This window comes from Aulonocara stuartgranti (genome assembly GCF_965226115.1).
Source record: "Aulonocara stuartgranti genome assembly, chromosome: 17".
In the NCBI taxonomy this organism is placed as follows: domain Eukaryota; kingdom Metazoa; phylum Chordata; class Actinopteri; order Cichliformes; family Cichlidae; genus Aulonocara; species Aulonocara stuartgranti.
Window position 1 is genome coordinate 26499846 of NC_138953.1, and position 25109 is coordinate 26524954.

Below are 25109 nucleotides of genomic sequence, written 5' to 3' on the forward strand. Positions count from 1 at the left end.
GGCTTTTGAGGAATAATACAAAAAATGCCCTCAGTGTGAAGAAAAGGAGACATGAAATAAGGCCGGAGTGCAGCAGCATTAGCTGCAGACAACAGTAAACCTCTGCTGCTGAGCTGTATGCCTTGAGCGTCACCCAGCTCTGTTTTTAAAGTGACCCCCGAGTGACTTTGGATGTGATGTGGTACTTTGTCAAGATGGCATCATAACCTGAGAAGCTTGTCCCTTAAGCTTTCAGGCCTTGTCCTTGCTGCCCAGCACTTCTCCTTTCAAGTCATAATATAGACTCTAAAAGAAGATGCAGTCTTATTCACCAATGACAACACAACAAGGTCACTGCTGACAGACCTCATATCTGCTTGTCCTTCATAATCTGTGTGATTGACAAGGACAGGCTGAGGGATTTAAAAGTAAAGTTTAATTCAGTATGTCAAAAATAAACCAAGAGAATATGCTGGGTGCCTGAGGAAAAAGAACTATCTATAGACCCTTCATCCATGTTGAGATCCTGAATCTCTAGTGTTACCCAGAAATTTAGGTGATTAAAAAGTTCAGACTGTGCTTATTTATTTCATGTTTTAAATTTTGAGGTTATGCACTTGAAGGTCAGCTCCTTGGACATCTGTTGTATTGAAGTCTCATACTGACTGCATGTCAAACCTGGAGACGGTATAAAAGTTGTAGCCACCGTGATCTCAGTCATTGGGTTTGGCTGCATTTTGGTTGGTGCAACATGATTTTGCACCAGTCTTTGAACATGCTTTTTAACGCTGCAAAATCTGAGATTTTAACATGAGATTCTATGGAGGTTGACTTGGGCAAACCTCCAACCTCTTCCAGTGTGTCAGAAATGTGACCCTTCACCTTGAAAGGTGAGCAAACAGGGCTGGTGGTGGGACAAATTGGATGGAGTCGTAATCACCAGTGATCGACATGAAGGTTTGTGGTCCATGATGAAATCCTAGATGGACACATGCAATTGGTCAGAATGGTGCTCCTACAAATGGCCTGTATTTATATAGCGCTTTTACTAGTCCCTAAGGACCCCAAAGCGCTTTACATATCCAGTCATCCACCCATTCACACACACATTCACACACTGGCGATGGCAAGCTACACTGTAGCCACAGCTGCCCTGGGGCGCACTGACAGAGGCGAGGCTGCCGGACACTGGCGCCACCGGGCCCTCTGACCACCACCAGTAGGCAACGGGTTAAGTGTCTTGCCCAAGGACACAACGACCGAGACTGTCCAAGCCGGGGCTCGAACCGGCAACCTTCCGATTACAAGGCGAACTCCCAACTCTTGAGCCACGATCGCCCCAAAGTAAACTAAACTTAGTAGGGATGCTGGAAGGGGGTCCTGAGGTACACGAAGAGATCATCTTGAAGGCAATAGATGCAAAATTTAAATTGTAAATGTTTTTTTTTTTCTTTCAAAATGAGCTGTCCCTGAACTTCATGATCTCACCATATGAGTTCTTGTTAACGTGAGGCGGTGCCTAAACTCCTTTAGATATAGTTTACCGTGTGTGTGTGTGTGTGTGTGTGTGTGTGTGTGTGTCATTTTAAAATCAAGTGTCTTTAATTGCTACTAGTTATCTCAATGAACCAAAATTCAATTTATAAACTTTCAGCAAATACTTGGGATGTATGTATTCTATACTTCTTGTAGTCATCCTGTAAATGCATAATTCTGAACTAAAGGCCTGTAAGGAGAATAATGGACAGTTTCGCCCCACTTTCCATGTTGGCTTGTAGAGGGTGGACACCTTCAGCTTAACTGACAGGCATTGAGAGAAGCAGGAGGTGGAGTTGTGTAACCTTGTGTGTTTCACAAGCATTCAGTCTCATGAATTTGATTCATGCATGGCCGTTCCAACACTCTTCCAGCTGCAGGAACATTTCCATTGTCAGGCGTTAATCTGTAGTGACTTTCAGCCCATGTGCTCTTGTCCTCTTGTCCACAGGGAATCTATGTGAAGAACAAGGCTGAAATGTCTGGGGCCTCAGCAGAGGACCTTGACTGTGACCTCTTCTTGTTGTCATCTGTGTGTACAGAGTGGTAGATCTGGAGATACTGCCTTGTCTGAAAGTTGAAGATGGGGGAATATCGAATTAAAATAATGGGACAAAATTGGGATTAAACATAGATGTCAGTAGGAGCCCCGGCGTTTAGTTTCTGGAACACATTTTTTGTTTTTCAAGTGCAGACATGTAGAAACCCAAACTGAATGCACACACCCATCTTTTTTCCTCGTGTTTGTGTGGAAAGGGAATCTGATTTTTAAAATTGCATGCACAGACGGCAGAATGGAGGGAAAGCAAGTAAATACAAGATTGTTTTTGTTATCTGGGCCACGTTTGGCTCAGGAGGATTTGGTTTTTGTCTTTGGGCAGACATGCTGGGAATCTGCAGCACAGGAGAGAGGATGAACGAAGCAAAGAGAAGGAGCGTAGCTTCATCTTGTGTACAATCACAGCTCTGCTGTATCACTGAAGGTGCTGATCAAGCATCAGTCTTGGCTAAATGTTGTGCCTATTGTTGCCAAGTGAAAATTTTACAAGTCAAGTCCTGCATTTTTATTGGCTGCTGCCAAAAAGTTGGATGAGACTGGGCGCGCTGCCACCCTCCCTGTGTGACTGGTTGGTGTGTGGTGGGGATGGGGGGGGTGACACCAACCAGAGACAGGTAGCTGTCATCTAGTCTTTAAGAGCCGTGTGATTTATCAATGCTTAGTTGGCGTGGTTGCACACAAATGCTGGCAGTGTGCTGGTGAGCTTTTAGCCCACACATCAACACAGTGCTTTGATCAGATGGACTCATGGCACAACCTCCCTCACTGAGTCACAAACGCAGCTTATCTGCGGCCATGTGACTTCTCAGGTTGCATTCAGTTATAGTCGTCTATTGTCTACAGGAAATAAGGGCAAAGTCCAACAGAGTCAGTGTTAGTGTTACAACACAGGTGTCCACTAAAACTAAAAACTGCCATAAAACCCAGTTATGTGATTTATTGCATGTGGAATACGCATAATGTCAGATGGTTAAAGATAAGCCTTAGCATTTAATTTTTTATTTTATTTTATTTTTTTTATTATAGCTTTAAACCAAACTTGTTTGCTGGGATTGAAGGTTGCAGCTCACTTTGTCATTACTGAAATCATACCATTCACTTCAATATACCAGCAGTCTTGTACATTTAATATATGTGAGTCTTTTCAGCCTCCAAGGTCCTGGCGTAATGTAATTTCTCATGCACTTGCTCACTTCAAGTGCATGAGAGGCTGGGGAGGGGGACAAAGAAATGCCTTTAATCCTGTAGTTTGAACCAAGACTTTACAAATTTAAGAAACACAATGACAACATTCAACATTTTGACTTAACTGTGATGTATGTGGAAGCCTGTGTTTATATTCAGACACTGATTGTCACTAACGCCTTCCCTGTTTTAGGTTTGGTTTTCCGAGATCAAAGCGGTGACATATAAATACAGTAACTGCAGCTGGGAATAATAGTCTAATTTTGATTCTAGCAATCCTCACTGTAATTGGTTTATAATCATAAAAAGCTATTTATATTATGCGATATATTTGCATGTCCTCAGTTACGTATTATATATCCAAATCTGAACACAGCAGAGCAGTAGAGTAACATGAAAGCATTCTTCCCTACTTTGTTTCTAAACTAAGTTTGGTTTTAATTTGGATGCATGGATAAAAGGAGTTTTGGGAATTTTTAGCAGACAGTTTGAATATTTAGTCTGAAGTGCTTCAGCAGAAGGCAGCTGGAATTTGTTTTAGGTTCTTGAAGATGCTTTTCCTGTCATCCAAAAGGCTGCTTCAGTTCCAACTGTTGAAGGAGACTCAGATATTTAACCTCTAATAGGGTTGTCACCTTGTAGATGGTCCTGAGAGTCACTGACCAACTCTCCCGTGTCATGGGAGTCATTAAGCACATGAGTCAAGGTATAAGTGGAGGTTGAATCACCTGGGAATAGATCTCTAGACTGCATCATAGCCTCTGTTCACTGATAGTCCCTTCAAGACCGATACAGAGTCCAAACTGATATTTTCTTTTCTTTTTTTTTTTCTATCAAACTGAATTTGAGTGAGTTGAACCTTAGTAGAATAATTTAAACTTTGATGTTTGTTTTTTTTTAACTAGTTTGCTTCTAAAATGGCTCATCTGTTAATCAAATATTAAGCTGCTTTTTCATGTCAGTGGTATTCAAAGAGTCAATCTATGACCAAATTATATTGTTTACAGTTAAAAATAATTTCTGATTTGTTGCTTTTTGCATTCATGAATAAATGATAAAGGTTATTGTGGTTAGCGGTGATCAGTTGCTGCTTAAAATCTTGCTGAACCCTTGCTGGTGGACCTGACACACTCGTACCCACGCTCACACATGCAGCTGATGTCACACTGCCCCGAGCATCACCCTCCCTCCCCCTCATGGTATAAATATTCATAAAGTTTGCAGACTAGTTACATGCTTCTTCTCTGAAGGTCAAAACAGAGACGTGCCACCACTGATGCATATTTTTCAATTTATTGAAATGCTTGTTTTCATTTCCAGATACATGAGACTAAATCTGTCAAAGCCTGGACATTCATGCGAAACTGTGCACTTGTTGCATTAGTGCGATTCACAGTTCATATTTAGCTTCTTGCTGCATGCTTCATTGCTTAAACTGACACCAGCTTTAGAGACACTGATACAGTATTTAAAGTTTGAGGTTGCCTATCCTCATTCTTATCCTCCCGCTCGCTCTGCAGGACTTGTGTGAAGGCCGGGACCTCGACGGGTTAGGAGAGCAAGCAACAGACGCACAAACCAGACTGACAGACATCTGCGGTGGCGCAACGGGTAGCAGCATGGCGTCCGTAGTGGAATACTACGCTGGCAAGAATGTGCTGATCACGGGAGCCACGGGCTTCATGGGAAAAGTGCTGGTGGAGAAGCTGCTGAGGTCCTGCCCTGAGGTCAAAGCCCTTTACATCCTGGTCAGACCCAAAGCTGGGCAGTCCATGCAGCAGAGGGTCAGCGACATGATGAAGTGCAAGGTACGAGCTACAAGTGCATAATGTTCTGACCGAATGGGCACATATGATCTGATCTTTTACCACACATAGTATAGTAGAACTTTGGAAAGCTTTGCCACGGTTCACTGTATGTATGTTTGACAAGTTCAGTAAATAACATGCTTAAAAGGTGTAGGATGAGAACTAAACAAAAGGCTAAATCAATTTTATTTATGTATTTATTTTAATAAAGTACGAATGAAAATGCATGCGCACACTGTTTTGTTTTTTGTGGAGATGTTTGGCAACTCTGTTGCTCTTGGAGAACCTGGCACATTTATTCAGTGGATTTATTCTCTCTTAATGTCGTCTGTCTCTTCATATCATCTCAAATTGAATCCATGATGTAGAGATTAGGACCCTATCGGCGGCCAAACCATCTGTTGTGGGACTTCTTGTTCTTCCTGTGACTAAAGATAGGGGGGGGAAAACCCATTAAATTCAAATGTTTTTATTAAGCACCAATTTTAAGCCGTAGTTGTCTCCGGGCAGTTTAAGGTAAAGATTATAGAGAAAAACCTTATGATCCACTGATCTGTTATGAGCAGAAACACCTTGTATTGCTGATATTTCAATACACTGGACATATATTTTTTTGAACCCATGCATTTCTTTGAAGGCTTTAAGGCTTTAAAATGAATGAAATTGATGAGGAAAGGCAGCAGTCACTTTTAAAAAGTTCTTCTGTGAAGCCATTAATTAAACCATGTGGCATTTAGTGAATATGCACATTTGACATCGCTTATTCATATTGCCAGCTGTAAGCATGTTTGCAGAGCGATAGAAATTTGCCTTTGAATTATAACACCAGCTTGTGTTGCCATGGCGAAATAAGCTTAACGACATGAGAAATCCAGCCCCTGGTCTCCAGAGTCCAGTAGTTCATCTGTGAGCTTCAGAAGAGGCACCGAGAGAATATATGGGGTCCGATCAAAAATACCAAAACGCTAATGAAATGGACGTTATTTAATTGGAAGTACAGACGGCTTAAAGGAGAAACGAGAGACTACCGTAATTGTCGGGCTATAAGCCGCTACTTTTTGCACAAGCTTTGAACCCTGCGGCTTTTAGTCAGGTGCGGCTTTTCTATGGATTTTCCATGATTTTTGTGATATCGTAAGACTATTTGTTTTGTTTGTTCCGCTGTTGTACGGCACTACGTTGCCTGGTGGAAGGATCGAGGTTCAAGAGTGGTATGTTAGTCACATGTCCGTCCGCCAGGCAACGTAGTGCCGTACGAAGTAGCGCGAAAAACAAACTTCAAAGTAGCGCTACGCATTCAGCGGGAGGCGTGGATGACGAGCGGCGATAAACTTGCGAAAAGCAAGTTATGCCCAACTCCACCGGTGGATTCTGACAGCGTGGAAAAGTGTGAAAACATCCACGATCACCAACGGATTTTGAAGGGCTGGACTGCTGCATGATGGAGAGGACACTGCCACGGCCCTTCTGAGGGTGTTCGACTCTGACACTGACAACGAGGATTTCTTTGGTTTTGAAAGTGACAACGAAGGAGAGAAGCGGAGAGTGGATGACGAAGCCATCCTGAGCCTGTTCGTTTCCGACATTGGAGAAGAGGACTTTGGTGGTTTTAGAGCGCAGGAAGAAGAGAAAGATGGTGAATGACTGACTTTTCTTCTCCGTGTCACTGCACCTGAGCCTAAAAGGTAGTCCGAATCTATTTTTCTGGTGTGCTGTAGGTTACTGTTATGTACTACATGTGCAAATATGTACCCATAACTTGTTTTTCAAAATATTAATAAAAGGGGTGTGTCTCCAAACAGCCATCTCTTTCCTGACAATTCCCTTTGTGCATATTCTCTTACATATGATAAGTCAACATTGAAACACCTGCGGCTTTTAGTCAGGTGCGGCTAATGTATGTACAAAACAGGATTTTCCCCTGATTTTAGCTTTTGCGGCTAATATTCAGGTGCGCTTTGTAGTCCGGGAAATACGGTAGTTAATCTATAAGAGGATCTGGAGGTTTGGTATTACTGAGATAGGTTGGAGTCTTGTTTATCCTCTGGTTTAAAAAAACATTTTTATTCTTATGATCATGCTCTCTTCCAGGATAACAAGGATGGGATGCCATTTGGTATAGTGTAATTTCTCTCCAATAGAGTTTGGGGATAAATACAATATTCAGGGTCTTTCCTACATAAGGAAAGATATTGTCTTGCTCTAAAGGAACAGCACATGAGTTGTTTACTCAAATATGAAATGCATTTTCTCTTCCTCCAATTCTTATCCCTGATATTCCTGCGTTTGCTCTCACAGCTATGGCCAGAGGTTCTATTGCTAACACAAAGAGAATTGGTGACAGAGGGCAGCCCTGCCTGGTTGATCGCTGTAAATTAAAGGTTTTGATACGTTATTATTAGTTAAAACTTGTGCTGTTGGATGTGTATACAATAATCTGATCCATTTCAGGAATGTTTCACCTAGTCCATATCTGGGGAGCACTTGTAAGAGATAATTCCATTCTGTTCTATCGAAGGCTTTGCACGCATCTAGTGATAGCAGCGCAGTGTCCTCCCTATTGTTTTTCTCATAAAGTACATTGAGGACACGTCTTATATTATGATAGCCTTGTCTCGTTTTAACAAAACCTTGTTGATTGTCTGTTATCAAATTAGGCACATATTTATCTAGTCTCCTAGAGAGTGCTTTACACACAATCACATCCCATAAGACTAATTCCCCTATAAGAGGAGCATTCAGTCGGAGGCTTATTTGGCTTCAATAAAAGGGTTATTGTAGCTAATCTCAGTGAGTCTGGGAGTATTCCGGACTTATATGACTCCTCATACATGTTAAGAAGTGGCTGCATTAATTTATTTTTAAATGTTTTATAGAATTCCATTGGACGTCCATCAGGGCCAGGCGTTTTACCGCTATTCAGGTCGTCTATGGCTTCTGACAGGTCTTTTATTGTTAAAGGACTATCAAGGGCTGTTTTATCCTCTTCTGAGAGGGTTTGAAATTTTAACTGATCAAGAAATGCATCTTGTGTTTCTCTGTTTCCCGTATATTCAGATTGGTATAAAGATTGATAAAACTCTCTGAAATTTTCGTTTATTTCTAAAGGGTCTGTTGTTATAATACCCGATTTGGACTTTATGTGGGTGATGGCCTTTTCCGCTTGCATCTTTTTTTATCCTCCAGGCCAATAATTTTCCTGCCTTCTCTCCTTGGTCATAAAAGAATTGTTTGGTCCACATTAAACTTTTTGCCACTTTCTCTGCTGTTAATTTATCATACCTGGCTCTTAGAATAGTCAAATTGTTTAGTTTAGTGGGATCATTGCTCTGGTAAAATTCTGTTTCATTAGATTTAGTTTGTCTTTCTAACGATTTTAATTCTTGGTTATATTGCTTACTCCTGTTGCTACTGTAGCTTATAATTTTCCCTCTTATGTAAGCTTTAAATGCTTCCCACCTAATATTAGCTGTGGTTTCATCTTTATTTATTTGAAAATATTGATCAATGCGAGTTTCTATAAATTTGACAAATGATGGGTACTTTAACAAAAATGTTTGCATCCTCCATCGCTTTACACCTTGATCAACTTCACCCAATCTAACTGATAGACATACTGCTGCGTGATCACTAATCACAATACTGTTATACCAACAGTTCTCAACACAAGGTAGTAACTCTGTAGAGATAAGAAAGTAGTCTATCTGCGAATGACTTTGATACGAACTAGAATAACATGAAAATTCCCTGTTATTTGGATTCCTTGTTCTCCAGACCTCATTTATTCTCAAATCTTTCATATAGTTAAAAAGTATTTTTCTAGTCTGGGTATGAGTAGTGTCAGCTTGAGACGACCTATCCAGGTTAGGGTCCAGGGCGCAATTAAAGTCCCCTCCTATGATATAAAGGCCCTCCAAGGTTGATATTGTGAGAAATAGATTTTCATAGAAGGATGGGTTATCCTCGTTGGGGCCATAGATATTTATCAGGTTTATTTCTAACATGGAGATACGGCCCTGCACAATTACATATCTCCCGTTTGGATCTGTAATCACCCTCGTAGTTTGAAATGGGATTGACTTATGTATAAGAGTAATGACTCTTCTGGCATGTCTAGTAAAAGAAGAGACCTGACCCTGCCATCTTTTGGTTAATAAATGTATCTCTGATGCAGTAAGATGAGATTCTTGTAGGAAAATAATTCTAGAGTTAAAATGTTTTAGTCGGTTTAATACTTGTTTCAGTTTAGCTAACTTCCGTATCCCCCTAACGTTCCAGGTCGTAATGTTAACGTTCAAAATGTTTTCTTTAGTTGTCCTCTCCATAAAATATTGTCAGACTGTTTACTTAAATAAACAAAGTAAAGGAAAAATTGAAGAAGCAGGTTTGCACATACATTCACACACTCACACATACCAGATAAAGAACTTGTAAACAATTTCTGATTGAACATTTTCATTTCCTTGTTGGAAATGTCTCCCCCCTCCCTTGAACAAATTATTTGGAGGGCGTTAATCCACGTCACTGAGGAGTAACTAGTCAACGCGACCTCTCCAAAACCCCATAAATCAGACAGTGTATACTAACCATATGATACAGATTTTTTCCCCAGTAATAAAGTAAAGTTTACCCTTGGTAGGACAAAACAAAAAAAGACTTAGTTGAGGTTCAGCTGTTAATATACAACCCAAAAACGATTGCGATCAAACTTAGAACGAATATGCGCTTAAAAACGCTCAGTTATGTTAACATAAGTTCAATTCAATTCAATTTTATTTATATAGCACCAAATCACAACATAAGTCGCCTCAAGGCGCTTCATAGATACAGAGAAAAACCCAACAATCATATGACCCCCTATGAGCAAGCACTTTGGCAACAGTGGGAAGGAAAAACTCCCTTTTAACAGGAAGAAACCTCCGGCAGAACCAGGCTCAGGGAGGGGCGGCCATCTGCTGCGACCGGTTGGGGTGAGAGAAGGAAGACAGGATAAAAGACATGCTGTGGAAGAGAGACAGAGGTTAATAACAGATATGATTCAATGCAGAGAGGTCTGTTAATACATAGTGAGCGAGAAAGGTGACTGGAAAGGAAAAACTCAATGCATCATGGGAATCCCCCGGCAGCCTATGTCTATTGCAGCATAACTAAGGGAGGATTCAGGGTCACCTGGTCCAGCCCTAACTATATGCTTTAGCAAAAAGGAAAGTTTTAAGCCTAATCTTGAAAGTAGAGATAGTGTCTGTCCCACATAAATTCGAGCTCAAAATTTTATCGGTCTCTTATCAGTGACTCAATTACTGGTCAGTTATGTTGAAGCAGAGGCAGTCTTATGGAGTGTCTTAATGGTTAACCTGTTGTTTAACCGACTCACTGGTGTTGAGCATCTTCTGCTGTTTCCTTCGGCAGATTCTTGTAGAATTTTTCGGCTTCTTGAGGTGTTGAGAAGAGGTGGATCTTTCCACCGTACAGGATCCCGAGTCTGCACGGGTTGTGCTGGAATCCACGGAAGGCATTGATATCAATACACAGTTTGACAACCGGGTGAAATCACCGTCGGATCCGAACCGTCTCCGCAGACAGATCCTGTGCAAATGTGATCTTGGCCCCATCATGTGTAATTTGTTGTTTTCTTGCTTCCCGATATACCAGTTCCTTCTCTTGGAATTTTAAGAAATGAACAAGCACCGCTCTGCTCTGGTTTGGTTTCCCGGAGGCAAGCGTGCGATGCACTCGTTCCAGTGTGAATGACTTGTCGGGCGCTAGCCCCAGCCACTTAGGTAGCAGGATGTTAATAAAGTGGAAGAGTGATTGTTGCCCCTCTGCTCCCTCTTTTATGCCGAAGACGCGCAGGTTCTTTCGTCGTCCGCGGTTTTCCAAATCATCTGTTTTGGCTTCAAGAAGTGCGATTCGTTTGATAGCCGAGTTCAGTGACGTTTCTGTTTTCTCAAGTGTGCTTTCAACTTCGGCAATGCGGGCTTCGGCCTCTTCGATATGAGCCCCCTGGTTCAATATGTCTTGCTTTACCTCCGAGACTTTACCCTCCAGTGCAGTCACTGCGCTCGCCATCCCAGTCAGTCTTATATCGATGCTGTCCAACTTGGCTCCAAAATCCGACCGGAGTGATTTGAGTTCATCCGGGGGTCCACTTCATTATTCACCCCTGTGTATCTGGTGTGCTTTGAGAAGTAGGAGAATATGAGTGCACTGGATGTTTAATAAAGTCGGGAGGCTTTGGGGCAAAGGATGTCCTAAGGACAAAAAGATCAGAGAGAAAAGCTGCGGGTTGAGAGGAAATGGGTGAAGGAGACAACAGCAGAGGGAAGAAAGGAGGAGAGAGGTGAGGATGAGCTCCGAATATGTGGCGTCAGCTGTATCAGCAGCAAAGCATGACTCAACAAAAACCTCCAAACTGTTTTCGACTTAATGAGGACCAAAGGATTGACGCTGGCTGTGCGTCGATGTGCTCGCTCGCAGGCGATGCGTGCTCCGGCCTCTGCTCTCTGTGTACCATCAGCCTCAAACTGTCAGTACACCTAAGAAAACCTCCTCTGTATCACTCCTCCTTCCTGTGATAGCATCTATTTTTACTGCTCTCATTGAACCTTGCTGCTGCATTCATTATTCTCACAGCTGCTGTGATGGCAGTGGAGCAGCAGTTGGAGAATGCGTACCTTAACGTAGCACAACACTTTTTTTGGGGGGGGGTGTATTAGTTTTTTTGCTTTTTTTGGTTTTATTTCTCCCTCCTCTTGTCAAGGTGACTGCGATGCCTCCGCTTCAGAGACTGCCTCTCACCATGTAATTAGTTTACTCTGACACAACAGCGCTGTAAAAGTGCCAGTTATAACACCCTGTAATTTAGGCTCAGCAGAAATGGCGAGAGTGGGCGACAAGGAGAGGAGTTTCACATGCACGGCCCTCCTCTGCTGTGGCTTTCAGGGGAGAAAAGTAATCGTTGACGATCAAACGGTTTATTTGTCGACGCTTCAGCAACAGAGCTGCATAATTTGTATACTTAGGGTTATGTTAACTTGGTTTAATGCTGCAAGTCTAGAAAGCCTGAACCTGTAAGAAGTCTAAGGGTTTTGGATTAAAGAGCACTTTTAATTTCTACATTATACATACAAGTTACTAAATGAACAATGATTATGCACTAAATAAATCAAATAAAACAAAGTAAATAACATGGTGTTTGTGTAATAAAAGCCAGGGTACTCAACGCAAACAATGGGGAAACTGTAGGAGCGCTAAGCACTGACTGACAGAGTCCATCAGATCTTTCACATAGTTCTTCAAAATGCATACAAAAAGTCCATTTTTAGGGTTGCACGTGTCTTAGCTATTGTTTTGAAGCCACTACATTAAACTAACTCAAGCGTTCTACATTTGGCCTCTGTGAAAGTAAAATCGTTTGAGATGGCATCAGACAGCTTCTGGGTTTGAAAAGTAAGGCCATTGTTCTTAGAGCCCATCGGGGGCAGTATCTGTGGCCTTACTGAAGTCTGTCGGAAAATGACCCGTGGTCCTGGCTCTCTTCGGGTCATATTAAAGAAAAAATGAAACCCATTTTGTACATTTTGCTTATTTCAAGTTTCTTTGGGCAGGATTATTAGGATGTGCGCTGTTAATTGTTTTGCAGTCGCAGATCCATGCCTCTCTTGTTGGCATGATGGCAACAGCAGAAACATTCAGCTCGAGGCTTCACAAACAAATCACACTTCATCTGACATATATACACTGCTTCTGGTTAGTTACTGTGGGTTTGCTCAGACCCCTAAAGGTCATTTACTCCAGTTTACTGCAGAAGAAGTCGCTTCAGCAGTTGGGAGCAGTCTGATTCAGTCAGTTACCAATTATGGTTATCAATCATTGCCTGCCTTTTTATGGCATCAGTTAGCCATTTTAATTCAAAATTACCAAGGGAAAAAGGAATTTGAACATTTATAACAACTACATAAATGACAGAAGCCATCTTTAAGGAAATTTATCTAATTTAGACTTTGGCTTTTTTTTTTCTCCCCACATCTGTGTTTTGGGAAGCTGTCCAGTCGTCCACCTTTTGTATACATGTTTTTTTTTCTTTAATGAAATCTGTCAGTCATCATAATGTGCCAGTTTGATTCTTTACTGCTGCCAAATTAGCTGAATGGAAGTTTCCAAGACAATTTCAGCCTAATGAGGATTCATTAAGCTGGATTAGTGAAGCCTTGTATGAAGAACAAGTCCTGGAGGAGTCACTGGGAAACCCCACAAAGCTGCACTAGCAGATCTGTGTCACACAGCAGCACCATGCAGGCAAATTAAAAAAAAATAAAAAATCAATAAAAGGAAATATAATGTTGTAAATTGTTTGTGTACAATCAGATTTTTTTATTATTTTTAACACATCTCCCACTTGTGTTTGCAGTATTTCCCCTGCCATCAGGTTTTTCATTGGTTTTGGCATCCGTCTATTAGTGTCTGCTATCAGGTCACTGCTTGATGCTCTGCCAACCGCAGGCTCGCTCATGCTCAGTCTGCATTCAGAAGTGATGTCATTAAGTTTCCATGACCAAGCTTCAACTACTAATTGGTATTCATGCAAGTCCTCGGGTCAGTATTATTCTGTTCAGATTTGGGATAATTCATGAAGGCGAACCGCTTCGTCTCTCAAGTAGCCTCTCTTCTCCTCCTTCAAACCAGGCCAGTATCTTTTCTTACCACCTGTTGCTAGGTAACGGCCAAGAGATCTGTCCCATTGTGTTTTTCAAAGGATGCAATCAGATGAGCTGCCCCGAGCAGGAAAAGGACAAACCGATAGGAATCTCATTGTTTCTGTGCTTCTCCGCTGCTCCGACTCTGACATTTAAGCTCTGTCTCTCTCTGTTTCTGTCTGCGCTGAGGCTTCTTTGATTCACTGAAAACATTTGGATGACTGCAGCTCTTTCTGCGGTACCGGGTGCCGAATGGCATGTCAGGCACTTGATAAGTAGGCCTTTGGGTACAAAAAAGCCTCTCTCCTGCTCTGTGGCATGCTTTTCCCACCCACTAGCAGGCTGTTGAAGCCTAGTCATAGTGTTTGAGGCTTTACAGCACACTGCAGAACCAGCTCTGTAACTGTGAAGGATGTGCTGGGCTGTCAGCTGAAGAGGTGGAAAGTGGAATGCTTGCGGTAGGAACTGGGGTCTTCTGGAATTTAGCCGACAAGGCAGGATCCTGTAACCGGGGGGGGGGCTCTGTAGTCATGCTGGAGAGGCTGTTCACTGATCAGTGTGGCAGCTGGAGCACAGATGGCTCTAAATGATCATAAACGTTCTGCCTGCATTAGGTTCATCTGGAGGCACTTCAGGAAGGAGTTGGAATGTTTAGAGACGTTGCAATTACGGCAGGCTGACTTGCGTCATTGTGAAGCTGCCCAGACTTGAACATAAAGAGAGTTATTAGTATGAATGTAGTGCATCACTGCTTGATGTATGATAAGATGCCTGAAATACCTCCGCTTAAGACACGTCATGGAAATGGTCACACCCGAGTATGCGTGGAGCGAAAAAAGTATTCAAGTATTAACACGTGCTTACGGATATGATCCATTATAGATACCAGCATAAAGATTATCATTGTCTGTGATGCCAAAGTACTGAGCTCTGTGAAACACAAGTAACAAAAGTGTGACACTATTTCGTTTTTTACAAATTAAATGTCAATGTGAAAACAGCCGTGACTATGGATGGGGTCCTCTCCCTTCTCTGTGGTTTTCAGTCGTTTACCCATTATTACACTTTGATCTAATATAACTGCACTGTTGTATTGATTTCCTCTTGTTTGCATCCACAGCCAGGTGATCTTTCCAGCAGTATAAATATTCAAGTTTCATTGATTGCTGCTGTCCCTGACGGGCAACCCTGGGCTTCACTTGTGGAGCTGGGCATGAAATTCGTGCCAGCTGCCAGCATCTGAAGCATCTATCTATCGCTCCCCGGGGAAACGTCAGCCTGTTCTTATCCTGTTTCCCAATGTTAATTCCTGATTTAGTGCTTATTAGCTAAATCCTTCACTTAATGTGTGCCAGTGTGCATTGCAGTGTGTTTAAGGTGTGTTGAGGTGTGTATGTTTAAACAGCAATCTAAGGATGAAGGTGCGTGCAGTGACTTGGCATTTGCTGCTCTGACTCCTGCAAAGAGATGACTATTTAGAGCACATGATATGGCAGCTAGTCTGGCCTTCAGCATGCCATTTGTTCCTCTGTGGTTGTTTGTCGTGCAATAGCATGAATTAGGCAAACAGAATGAGGTGACCTAAAGCTCTAACACTCCTCCCTCGAGAGAGAATGAAAAGGATTGCATGTAGTTAGTCCACAAATTAAGTCAAGTTTATGAAACAGACCAGCATAATAAAGGTTGCTGGTGAAGCCGTTTGGGAAGAGGGGGTGTTCTTCCGGAGCTTGTTTCAGCCCTGCTCAGTGTTCCACAGATGTATGTGGAGGGAGACTACCTGACTACCTGAAACGCCATGTTTCTGTGAGGCTGAAAGTGTTGAGAACTGCAGTCCCTGGAGGTGCCACATGTGGCTGCTTCCAGACGTCTTCAGTTTCCTGTTCCTACCTCAACAGATTGTTGGCTTAAGGCTTAAAGTTAGTGGGTGTATTCTCTCAGGTGTCCCAACACCGGCTGCACCATTAGTCCCTGAACCGTACCTCAAGTCTCTATTTGTAGTGTTGATGTCTTTTGGAGTATTTTTACTAGAATTAATTAGTTAAAATGTTAATGTCCAGTAAGTTTGTGCTTCAGTTTTGATGAATGAAATTCAGGTATTTTATTAGGCTGTTATACAGCTGGTATCTGTGTCTGTTAGCCAACTTTTATGTCTGTCTGAGATAAGGCTGTGCGATGTGACCAAAATCTCATATCCCGATTTAAGACATCTATCGTCCGATAACGATATAAATCACAAAAACTTAAAATTTTCCGAAAATTCTGTGAATCTCGGGCAGCTCGACTTGCATGAAGTGTTTCCAGCTGGGCGTCGTGTACCTGGAGTCGAATGTTTTAACAGATGCATGAAACGATACATTTTTAGACATAAGTTGTAACGGCCGCTGTTTTCTTTGAGTATTTATTACACGGCGTGCTGCGGGGAAAAGCCTGTTCTAACGTTTGAGTCTAAGGTTTATTTTTTAGCACCTGACGGCTCTTTTTTTACTTCTCACCCGTAAATACTCTGCATCTTTCACGTGATTCAGTTTATTTTGAAAAGTCTCAACAGAATCTTGAGCTTTATTCTGAAAGGTTTATGTGGAAAATAAACAATCGGACACGCGATGGTTTTATCGTTATTGTTGCTAAGGACAACGCATAAAAACAGGCGCTTGTCCGTCCATAGTGTGTTTATAATAAATATAAGAGAAAGAGAGAACTTTAAGAAATTAATAGAGCCACTACAGTGACCATCAAAATGATGAAAAAATATTGCCGTGAACAGTTTATTTCGCCACACCACAAAACAAACAATAGCGTAAAATGAAACGATAGACGTTTTTATATCGTGATCCGATATATATCGTTATATCGAACAGCCCTAGTCTGAGAATGCGTTTTATGTTCTGTATCTCATCCTTGAAAGAAAAATAACCCTGAAGTATTTAAAGAATCAAATCATGAATCAAGGCTTTTTAATATTGTATGAACAGCTGGAGGCAAGTGAAGTCAACAAATGGGGCTTAACTAAAGAACGAAAACACATGGTTTCAGATTTGGTCGGGTCGAGATGAATGCAATCCTGTTTCCTGTCATTAAAGGGGCAGAGAGGGTCACAGAGAGGCGGTTTTGTCCTCGGAAACACCCTCAGATCAGTGTGAAAGAACCTAGTTTCTGACGTGTTGCCTTAAAGATGATATTTTAATAGTAGACGGAAATAATATACACAGTTGTTGATGATCCACATTCTTCAAAAAGAATGTCTTCAAACGAAATATTTAACGTCACTTTATTGTTAGAGATTCGGCCCACTTTTCTTTCAGAACTGCCTTTTCATAGTCATGTCACAGATTCAACAAGGTGCTGGAAGTCTTCCTCAGATTCTGGTCCATGTTGACATGATAGCATCACACAGCTGCATTGCACCATCACATCCCAAAGGTGATCTACAGGATTGAGATCTGCTGGCTGTCGAGGCCATTTGAGAGCCGTGAACTAATGGTAATGTTCAGGATTTGAGCTTTGGCATGATGGTGATGCCCAGTGGTCCCCAGATAGTGGGTAAAGCAAGCTGACGGGAGTGGTGCTTGGGTTATTTATCACTGTGGTTATCTGTTCTCCTTTGTTTCCCATTCTGATGCTTCAGCAGGTCGACTTGACCGTGTCTGCATGCCTAAATGCACTGAGTTTCTGCCATATGATTGGTTGATTAGATATTTGCATTAATGAGTCGCTGAGCAGGTGCACCTAATAAATCATTACTATGACTATTGACTCAAATCGGACATCATTTGTCTAATCCAGTGCATCACATGTGGTTAATGATCACATTCTTTCTGCATAAAAGCAGAGTGCAAATGGCTGCGAATGCAATGAGATTTGTTTTGAGCTAATGTCACTCTGACCTTTTACTGCCTGAGCAAAACTATAAAAGGTCCAGAGAGGCCTTGTAGATTGGTGGCACCAGACTGCTGTAAATCCGGTACTCAAACAATGATGGGCTTTCCTGTGGCAAGCACAAAGAGTTAACGCTGAGGAGGGGAGTGCTGGAATTAATTATCAAGTGAACTTGGCATTTATAAATGGTAAGAGAGCACAGCTAATTATCTGCAGCATTTAATATGGGCAGAAAAGCAAGCAGCGCACACAATCTTGCTTATGTCTCTCCTTTTGCTCTTGGAGGGTAATAAAATTCCCCTTCGCTCAGCAGGAGGTCATTGTCTTAAAGACTGGAAGCCAGCGGCCTCCCGAACGCCAAGCCCAGAAACTCTGCATTTGCTGTCACCGCAGACTTGATTACTGCCCTCGTATTGATCGCTTCAGTTGAGTGTACGACGTAAGCACAGGCATGAGAAAACCCTCCATTTTCATTACTTTGCTTTAGTGAGCTGTTCCCCACAAATCGTGATCAGTTGGATGAGATGGCTGAATAGAGAGAATGGGTATTGTCTCTCTTAAGCAAGTCGTGAAATATAAAGCCTTGTAAAGGCGGCATTTGCTGCCAGGTAAACCAGAACTCTCCCTCCTGCATTTACCTTGTTCCACCTATTTTCATCAACTATTTTTTGGTATCTTGGTGCCAGGTACCCAGAAAAAGCTAATCGTTATTAAGGCGGTATTTCTGAAACGGCAGGTATTGTTTTGGGGGGGTTTTCTGTTTTGTTTTGTTTTTAACTGTGAGGAGGAGTGTGCTGAAATGTGTTGTGACACAGGATTGTAAAATGTATGTTTTATATCACGGGAGACGATTGGAAATGAACCCATTTTTTTCCTTAATTTGCTGAGAGCTTCAGGAGGGTTAGACACATCTGTCCTCCTTCACAGCTTCCCATGAGAGTCCTTGCATTTCTGATTTCTCCCCAGGCTCAGCGCTTCATCCTTACCGCGGGTGTTGTCACTGAGGCAGACGGGAGAGAGGGAACCTCACTGGTATCTGGAAATATAATGATGGTTATTCAGCATCCTTCACCCTATCTAGAACCTTTTGTTGACAGCCCAGGAGGAGATTTGGTTTGTGCGAGTATCCTATTATTTGACTAATTTAGTCAGTGCATGCCAGGAAATGGAGGTCGGCACTGGAGGTACAGATACATTAATTGCTTCTTTCTAACACGTTGTGGTAGAGCTTCCCCGGCTAATATAAACTACCCGGTATGGTCGTCTCAGGTAGTCGGCGGGGAAAGGTGCTACAAATGAACAGATTAAAAGAGAAGGGTTCCATGAATGTGAGTCTTGGCTCGAGGTCAAGAAACTGAATTTGTTTACTGATTAAAGATGGAGAGGCATTAGGCAGTAGCTGTGTACCCCTGTCTTTATCTCCTTTCAAACACACACATTCTTTTCCATTAATCTGATGACCTCTGAGTAACCTACATGTGCAGGTTTCAAAGCAGTCAAGCTAATATCAAAATATCTGCTCTATGCTTCCCATTCGTTGTCCATAGAACCAGCTGTGCAGTGCATTTCAAACTTTCTTGCCGATATAAAGTTGAGGCTAAGCCAGCCGCCCGTTATTTTGCACTTTTGTGAGGATCAGAAATGAAGTTTTACTTTACAAATAGACTTCTGACGAGATCCAACTGAAGAAAAAAAAAAGTCAATTTAATTTTAAAAAGAAAATTCTTATGAAACTTTTATTTTGTATCAGACAGCAGCAGGATGCATCCACAGGGGGACTGTTGCATGCTGCAGGGCTGAAAAGACTGATGAAGCCAGCAAGGTTATGCAACCCTGTGTCTGACGGAAGCATTGAAAACATTCAGGGTATTGCATGCATTTGTTGTGGAAGCCGTGCTGGAAAACGTGTTGGGGAACAAAGACAACAGGCGGTGACAGGATGTATTGTCACCTAGGTGACCAAACAGGATGTTTTTATATGTACTGTCACTCATTCAAAGTGCAGAAGAGCTGCATGTAAACAAAACTGAGGTGCCGGCTTTAGAAAAATTACAGAAATTACACTCCTAGGTCTGATATAAGAAAGACAAAGAGGAAGAAAGAAATGTGGGACTTTGTTTAAAAGCATTATGACTCTTCTGGTTTGCTGCCGGGGCCACCAGCCTCTCAGGAGGTCACGTTGGACCTGAAGCGTGCAAAGCATACCTATCATTAGCTCTGCTTTGTGCTGTGTCCCATTGTTACCTGACATTTTGGCAGCATAACAGTCTGAGACATCGCCAATGATCTCACAGCTTTTGTGTGTCGTCTTTTTGCTCATTTTGTGCAGCTCTCTTTGAACTTTTTTGGTCCTGGAGAATCGAGGAAATGGTCTGTGTGAAGGGTCCAGTAAAAAAAAAAAAAAAAAAACACGCAAGAAGAGTGGAGTTAAAGGGCAGTTAGCGAGAAGTGAGGCTGTTCAAATGGCATCTCGGTTTGGTGGGCTGAAAGGAAAGTGCCATTAGTGTTGGGTTTCTGTGAAAGTCCACACAGTGGCTGCTTGAAGCACTCTTGATGGAGGATTTATTGCCCTTTGGGTCTACAAAATGACACTCGATTGCACTGGAAGTACAGGTGATGACCACATTCAGACCTGTGCGTTAAACCAAAGGAGTTACTTTATACTTCTGAAACTGCTGCTTGTTCAAGGCCATGACTTTGTTTCAGGATGCAGCACTGAAACACTTGGCTGTGGTGATGTTTCACCCTCCAACACCCACCCCCACCCTCACAGCATCCTCCAAACTGGTGGGCTATTGTCTTCCTGTACAAGGCGGTTAGCTCACTAACACCCGTGAGTTGGAGAAGGGTGCAGTGGTAAATACGTGCAGTGGAAGGCTGGCACAGGCCACTTATCGCCCAGAGAGCTTTTTACAAAGCAGGGCCTCAATCCCACAATGCCATTCTCTGCCTGCGCCTGTAACAAAGAGCTCTCTGAAGCTCACATTGTACGCCCTCTTTCACCCTTTTGACCCTGATGCTCTTTCTCCGTTCTGGCTTTTTCTGTAGTTTAACTTTGGGTTACAAGTGCTTCAGTGATCTGCACGTGCCATGATTTGGTGAGCTGTAGTCAGAGTGCACGACAAAATGTAATATTTATTCATTTAATCCTTTTTAAATGTGCATACCGATTGTGTAGTGCATGGAGACTGCATTTCTGTGTGTAGCAGAGAGTACAGTTTCACACAACCAGATAAGAGAGAAGTGAGCAGCTGGGAGAGAAAGAAGAAGCTTCTTGCTCAGAGCTGCTTGTGTACCTGCTCACCTACTACGAGTTCAAATGTAGAGGAGGCTTTCTTTGTTCCTGGCAGCTCGTTTCTCGTTTTGCCAAAGAAAATCTGAGCTATGTTTTGCAGGCGGACTTTGCCAGTAAGTTGATAAACGTATGCTGTTGAGTAAATGCTGTATTTCCCTATTTTTATTTTATTACGTGTGCTGGTAGGGTGAAGTCAGGACGGGGCTGTCGCAACAAAGTGACACTTGTCTCTTAAGAGATCATCCAGAACATCACAGGAAGCTCTACTGCAAATCATAAACTATGGGAAGGATGAGGACTGTTACACATAAAAGCTGCACTCACTTTCTTTTAAAATAAACTTAGTTTTCAAAGAACAGTAGTATTTTAAGTATAAATATTGGAGATGCGCCGATATCTGCGATAACTGTTAACCAGGAAATACTTGCCTTCTTCTTCAGTAGATCATCTGCCTCCATCTCATCTTATCCCCAGTTTCCTCTCTGTGACACTCATGTCATTTTTCACTACACCCATGAATCTTCTCTGTTGTCTTCCTCTTTTCCTCCTTCCTGGCAGTTCCACATTCAACATTCAATATGTCCACTCTTCTGGAGAATGAGGCGTTCCCAAGCTAGCAGTATTAATAATCTCTCCTGTATATCCTGGAACTTCCCCCAGGGTCCCTACATTCCTTAAAGCCCTCACCTAGGAGGTGTCCAATGAGGCATCCTAGTGAGATGCCCAGATTCCCACCTCAACTGGCTACTTCTGATGTGGAGAAATGGCAGCTTTACTATCATTATATAGCTTGTTATATATTGTTTAAAGTTGGCAAGCAGTAACCTCATCAGTTTAGTCTTTCTGCACTGTCTGTGTTATATCAAGAATATCAGCTTACATACTGTTATGTTCGTCATGCTCTGCACCGTTTGTGGTCAGAGGATGGAGGAAATTACTCACCCTTTTTCAGTTGCTGGGTTGCTAACGTGGTTTTAGCCTGAAGAAATGTTGCAAATCTCATTAAGCCACAGTTGCACTGTAAATTTTGCGTGTGCTTGGGCGGCATTTGTGAAAACACTTGTTGGAGTTTTAACACTTCTTTCTTTAAGTGTCAGAGCTGTGAATACGTTGTCCTACCGCCGGAGCTCTTTTAGCTGATGACAGCTACCCTTGAGCCTCATCACATGCGAGTAGAGCAGAGCATAAGCACTTGGGGAAAGTTCAGTTTTTGTTATATTTGTGTTCAAGGAAAAACCAAAAAAGGCGGCTCCTTGAATCATGCAGCACAGAAAGGACAGTTTTTGCAGTGCTGATATTTTTTGGAGAAAGCTGCACACAGAATCTTTTCCTCTGCTCCTGCTCCCTGCAGACTCCGTTACTACCAGCTGTTGGCCTCGAGCAGAGGGAGATAACGCTGTTACTTTTCATTACATAATAATAACGGCTCTACATGAGCATGGAGAAAATCCCTTACACCCCCCCAACCCCACCCCTTTCTCTCAGATGTTATGACAGTGCATACTGTACATGCGGGCTCGTTCCTAATATGGGCAGTATGGTGTACAGTATTGGGAGCGAGTAGGGTGCCATTAAAAAGCAAGGGATTGATGAGGATACAGAGCATGACTGTAAAGAGCTGTTTAAGTCAACTTCTGTCCTCTAAGCGAGAGATCTCTGCTTTTAGGACAGCTGACACACACAGGGCGGCACTTCCATAACAGAGCGCACGCGTTTTGATGCCAATCCCTTCACTTCCCCTCTCACTCCCCTTCTTTTCTCCTTCTCATCCTTTAATATCTGTCTGTGAAAGGCCTTTTGAACACAGCTGCTCTGTGCAGCAAGGCAAAGCCAAATTTCCTGGTAGGAGCTGCACAGATAAATGCATGACATCTGACTCCGCTGCCTTTGGGAAGCATCTCCTGACTCAAACATTGGCTTGACATGCTCAGCTCTCTGCAGGGTGTCGGGCAGCGAACGGCGTGTGATACACGAGCCGGTAAATCTAGACGAGACTTCACATAATCCCCGCCTCCATGTTGGAATATTTTCTCCGGCACGAAGTCGGCGAACGGCAGCGTAAACAGGTGGAATAACACGAGTAGGGTTTGCGTTTCAGCATGAATGTACAGCAAAGCGCGGCGAACAGCGGCACAAATGGCCCTGTCAGATACAGGTCAGAGGTTTACAGCCCTGATAGTGTTTTTGTATAAAACGGGGAGTGAATTCCTTTCTTTAGAGAGGAGATTACTTTTGCAAGCTGACTCACTGACCCGTGTTTACTTTGAGACATTTATCAAGAAACACTCCACAGTGTGACTCATGGCACAGATGGATAAATCTCATTGGTCGATGGCAGGCACGCTACTTTTTTTTTTTTTCTCTCTCTCTGCTCTCACATCTGTAGCCTACCTGGCTTAACACCTAGTCCCATCTTCTTTTAGTTGAAGCCATTCATTAGTGAAAAAAGGCACCTTTAATTAAGACTTCATAGTCAATTCACAGAGCTCATTTATCGATTAACTGTCATGATTATAATTGGAATTAATGCTGCTTTGAAACTCAATTGGACGCATCTTTCCTTTTGTTTTAGTAGCTTTCAATAAGGTAGAGCAGCAAAATGAGAGTTACTAGGTCCACCCTGTTAAAACAGATGCACTCTAATACAACATTACTACTCATGAGGTGAGTTTACTTTTCAGTCTGTTTGCTTTCCTTTCTATGTGCCGTTTCCACATTTTGAGTTAAGTTGCGATTCTAAACAGTCCAGTCTGACCGGTCTTATCTCGTCCACGTTGACTATCGCTGCTTTGGTGAAATGAAAATGTACAGGTCATTTGCATCAGAACAATCTCCTCACCTGAAGCGATTATGCAAAGTACATTTGCGTTCCTTGCCATGGTGTTTTAGTGTTTGAGTCGACTGTAATAGTTCTTCTCTCCCTGACAGCTATAAGCAAAGTTTGTTTATACAGCTCACTTCGTACACAGCATCAATGCAATGCCAATGTCCACATCTTACGAGAAAGCACAGCCTTCTTCAAGTTTAAGAAAAATGTATATGGCATTTAAATGTTCGATTATTTGAACGCTGCTGATGAATTAGCTAAGACATAAAAGTCTTTCCTTTAGTGATTTCTGTTTTGTCTGGCAGCTTTTCGACCGTGTGAGGGAGGAAAACCCCGATTTCCACCAGAAGATCATCCCAATCAGCAGCGAGCTGACGCAGCCGGGCCTGGCCATCAGCCCAGAGGATGTGGAGAAGCTCACCACCTGCATCAACATCGTCTTCCACTGCGCCGCCACCATCCGCTTCGATGAGCCGCTCAAGTGAGGACCACGTGCATTTCATCCATTTTTTTATTTATTTATTTATTTTTTTTCCAACACAATGAACACACAGACTCCTGCTGCTTTGTTTCATTATTACACCTCATTACAATCCTGTTCCACTTTATGCAAGGTGTCTTTATTGCTGAGTAAATGTTGCTTGTAGCAGGAACTTGCTGTTGAGAGGGTGCACTCCAGAGGATGTGCAATTCAATGAGCATGACGGTAATGTTTCATTGACATGACGCAAAGAGGAAGTGGAGCAGGATGAGGGTGTGGAGAAATCAACCGTTTCTACGAGTTTGTAAAATCACCTATAAGAAAATAGATGGTTCCTATTTTACTCAGGGAGTCGTGGCATGTTCGGAGTGTTGGTAGGATGCGATTCAGTCAGTGTTGAGTCGGTATTAAGATAGCCGGTCAGTCTGGATTGATTGTGATGTCTTCAGAGGCTCCAACGTCCCAGTGAGGACGTCTCGCTCGTTACTGGTCTATGAGGAGCTTTGCTGAATGTAGAGTTGTTGAATTCTGATGTGAGCACTGTGATGACCTCGTTATGTTGTGCTCCTTTAGATAATGTGTTGATGTTCTCCTCCGACTAGTCATACCTGTAACTTCCTGTCATAAGCAACAACGATCCGTCCTATAATGTTCGAATCCTGTTCACCAAAAGACCCGACAATAATACAGAGAAAACCCCAACAATGAGACGACCCAGTATGAGCAAGCACTTGGCAAAAGTCGGAAGGAAAAACTCCCTTTTAACAGGAAGAAACATCTGAAAGAATCAGGCTCAGGAAGGAGCGGCCATCTGTCGTGACTGGTTATAGGGTGATGGGAGGAAGACTGGACAAAAGACTCACTGTG

General features: G+C 42.5%; 1 protein-coding gene across 2 annotated transcripts in view; it reads left to right on the forward strand.

Moving 5' to 3' along the window:
- Positions 1-25109, forward strand: part of LOC309692059 (fatty acyl-CoA reductase 1) — a 61380-nt gene that overhangs the window by 18117 nt on the left and 18154 nt on the right. For both annotated transcript variants that reach the window (XM_082510217.1, XM_082510216.1), the window contains exons 2-3: positions 4780-5067; positions 24067-24242. In XM_082510217.1, coding sequence (XP_082366343.1) covers positions 4879-5067; positions 24067-24242 — 365 coding nt within the window. In that variant the 5' untranslated portion in view covers positions 4780-4878. The remainder of the gene's footprint in view (positions 1-4779; positions 5068-24066; positions 24243-25109) is intronic.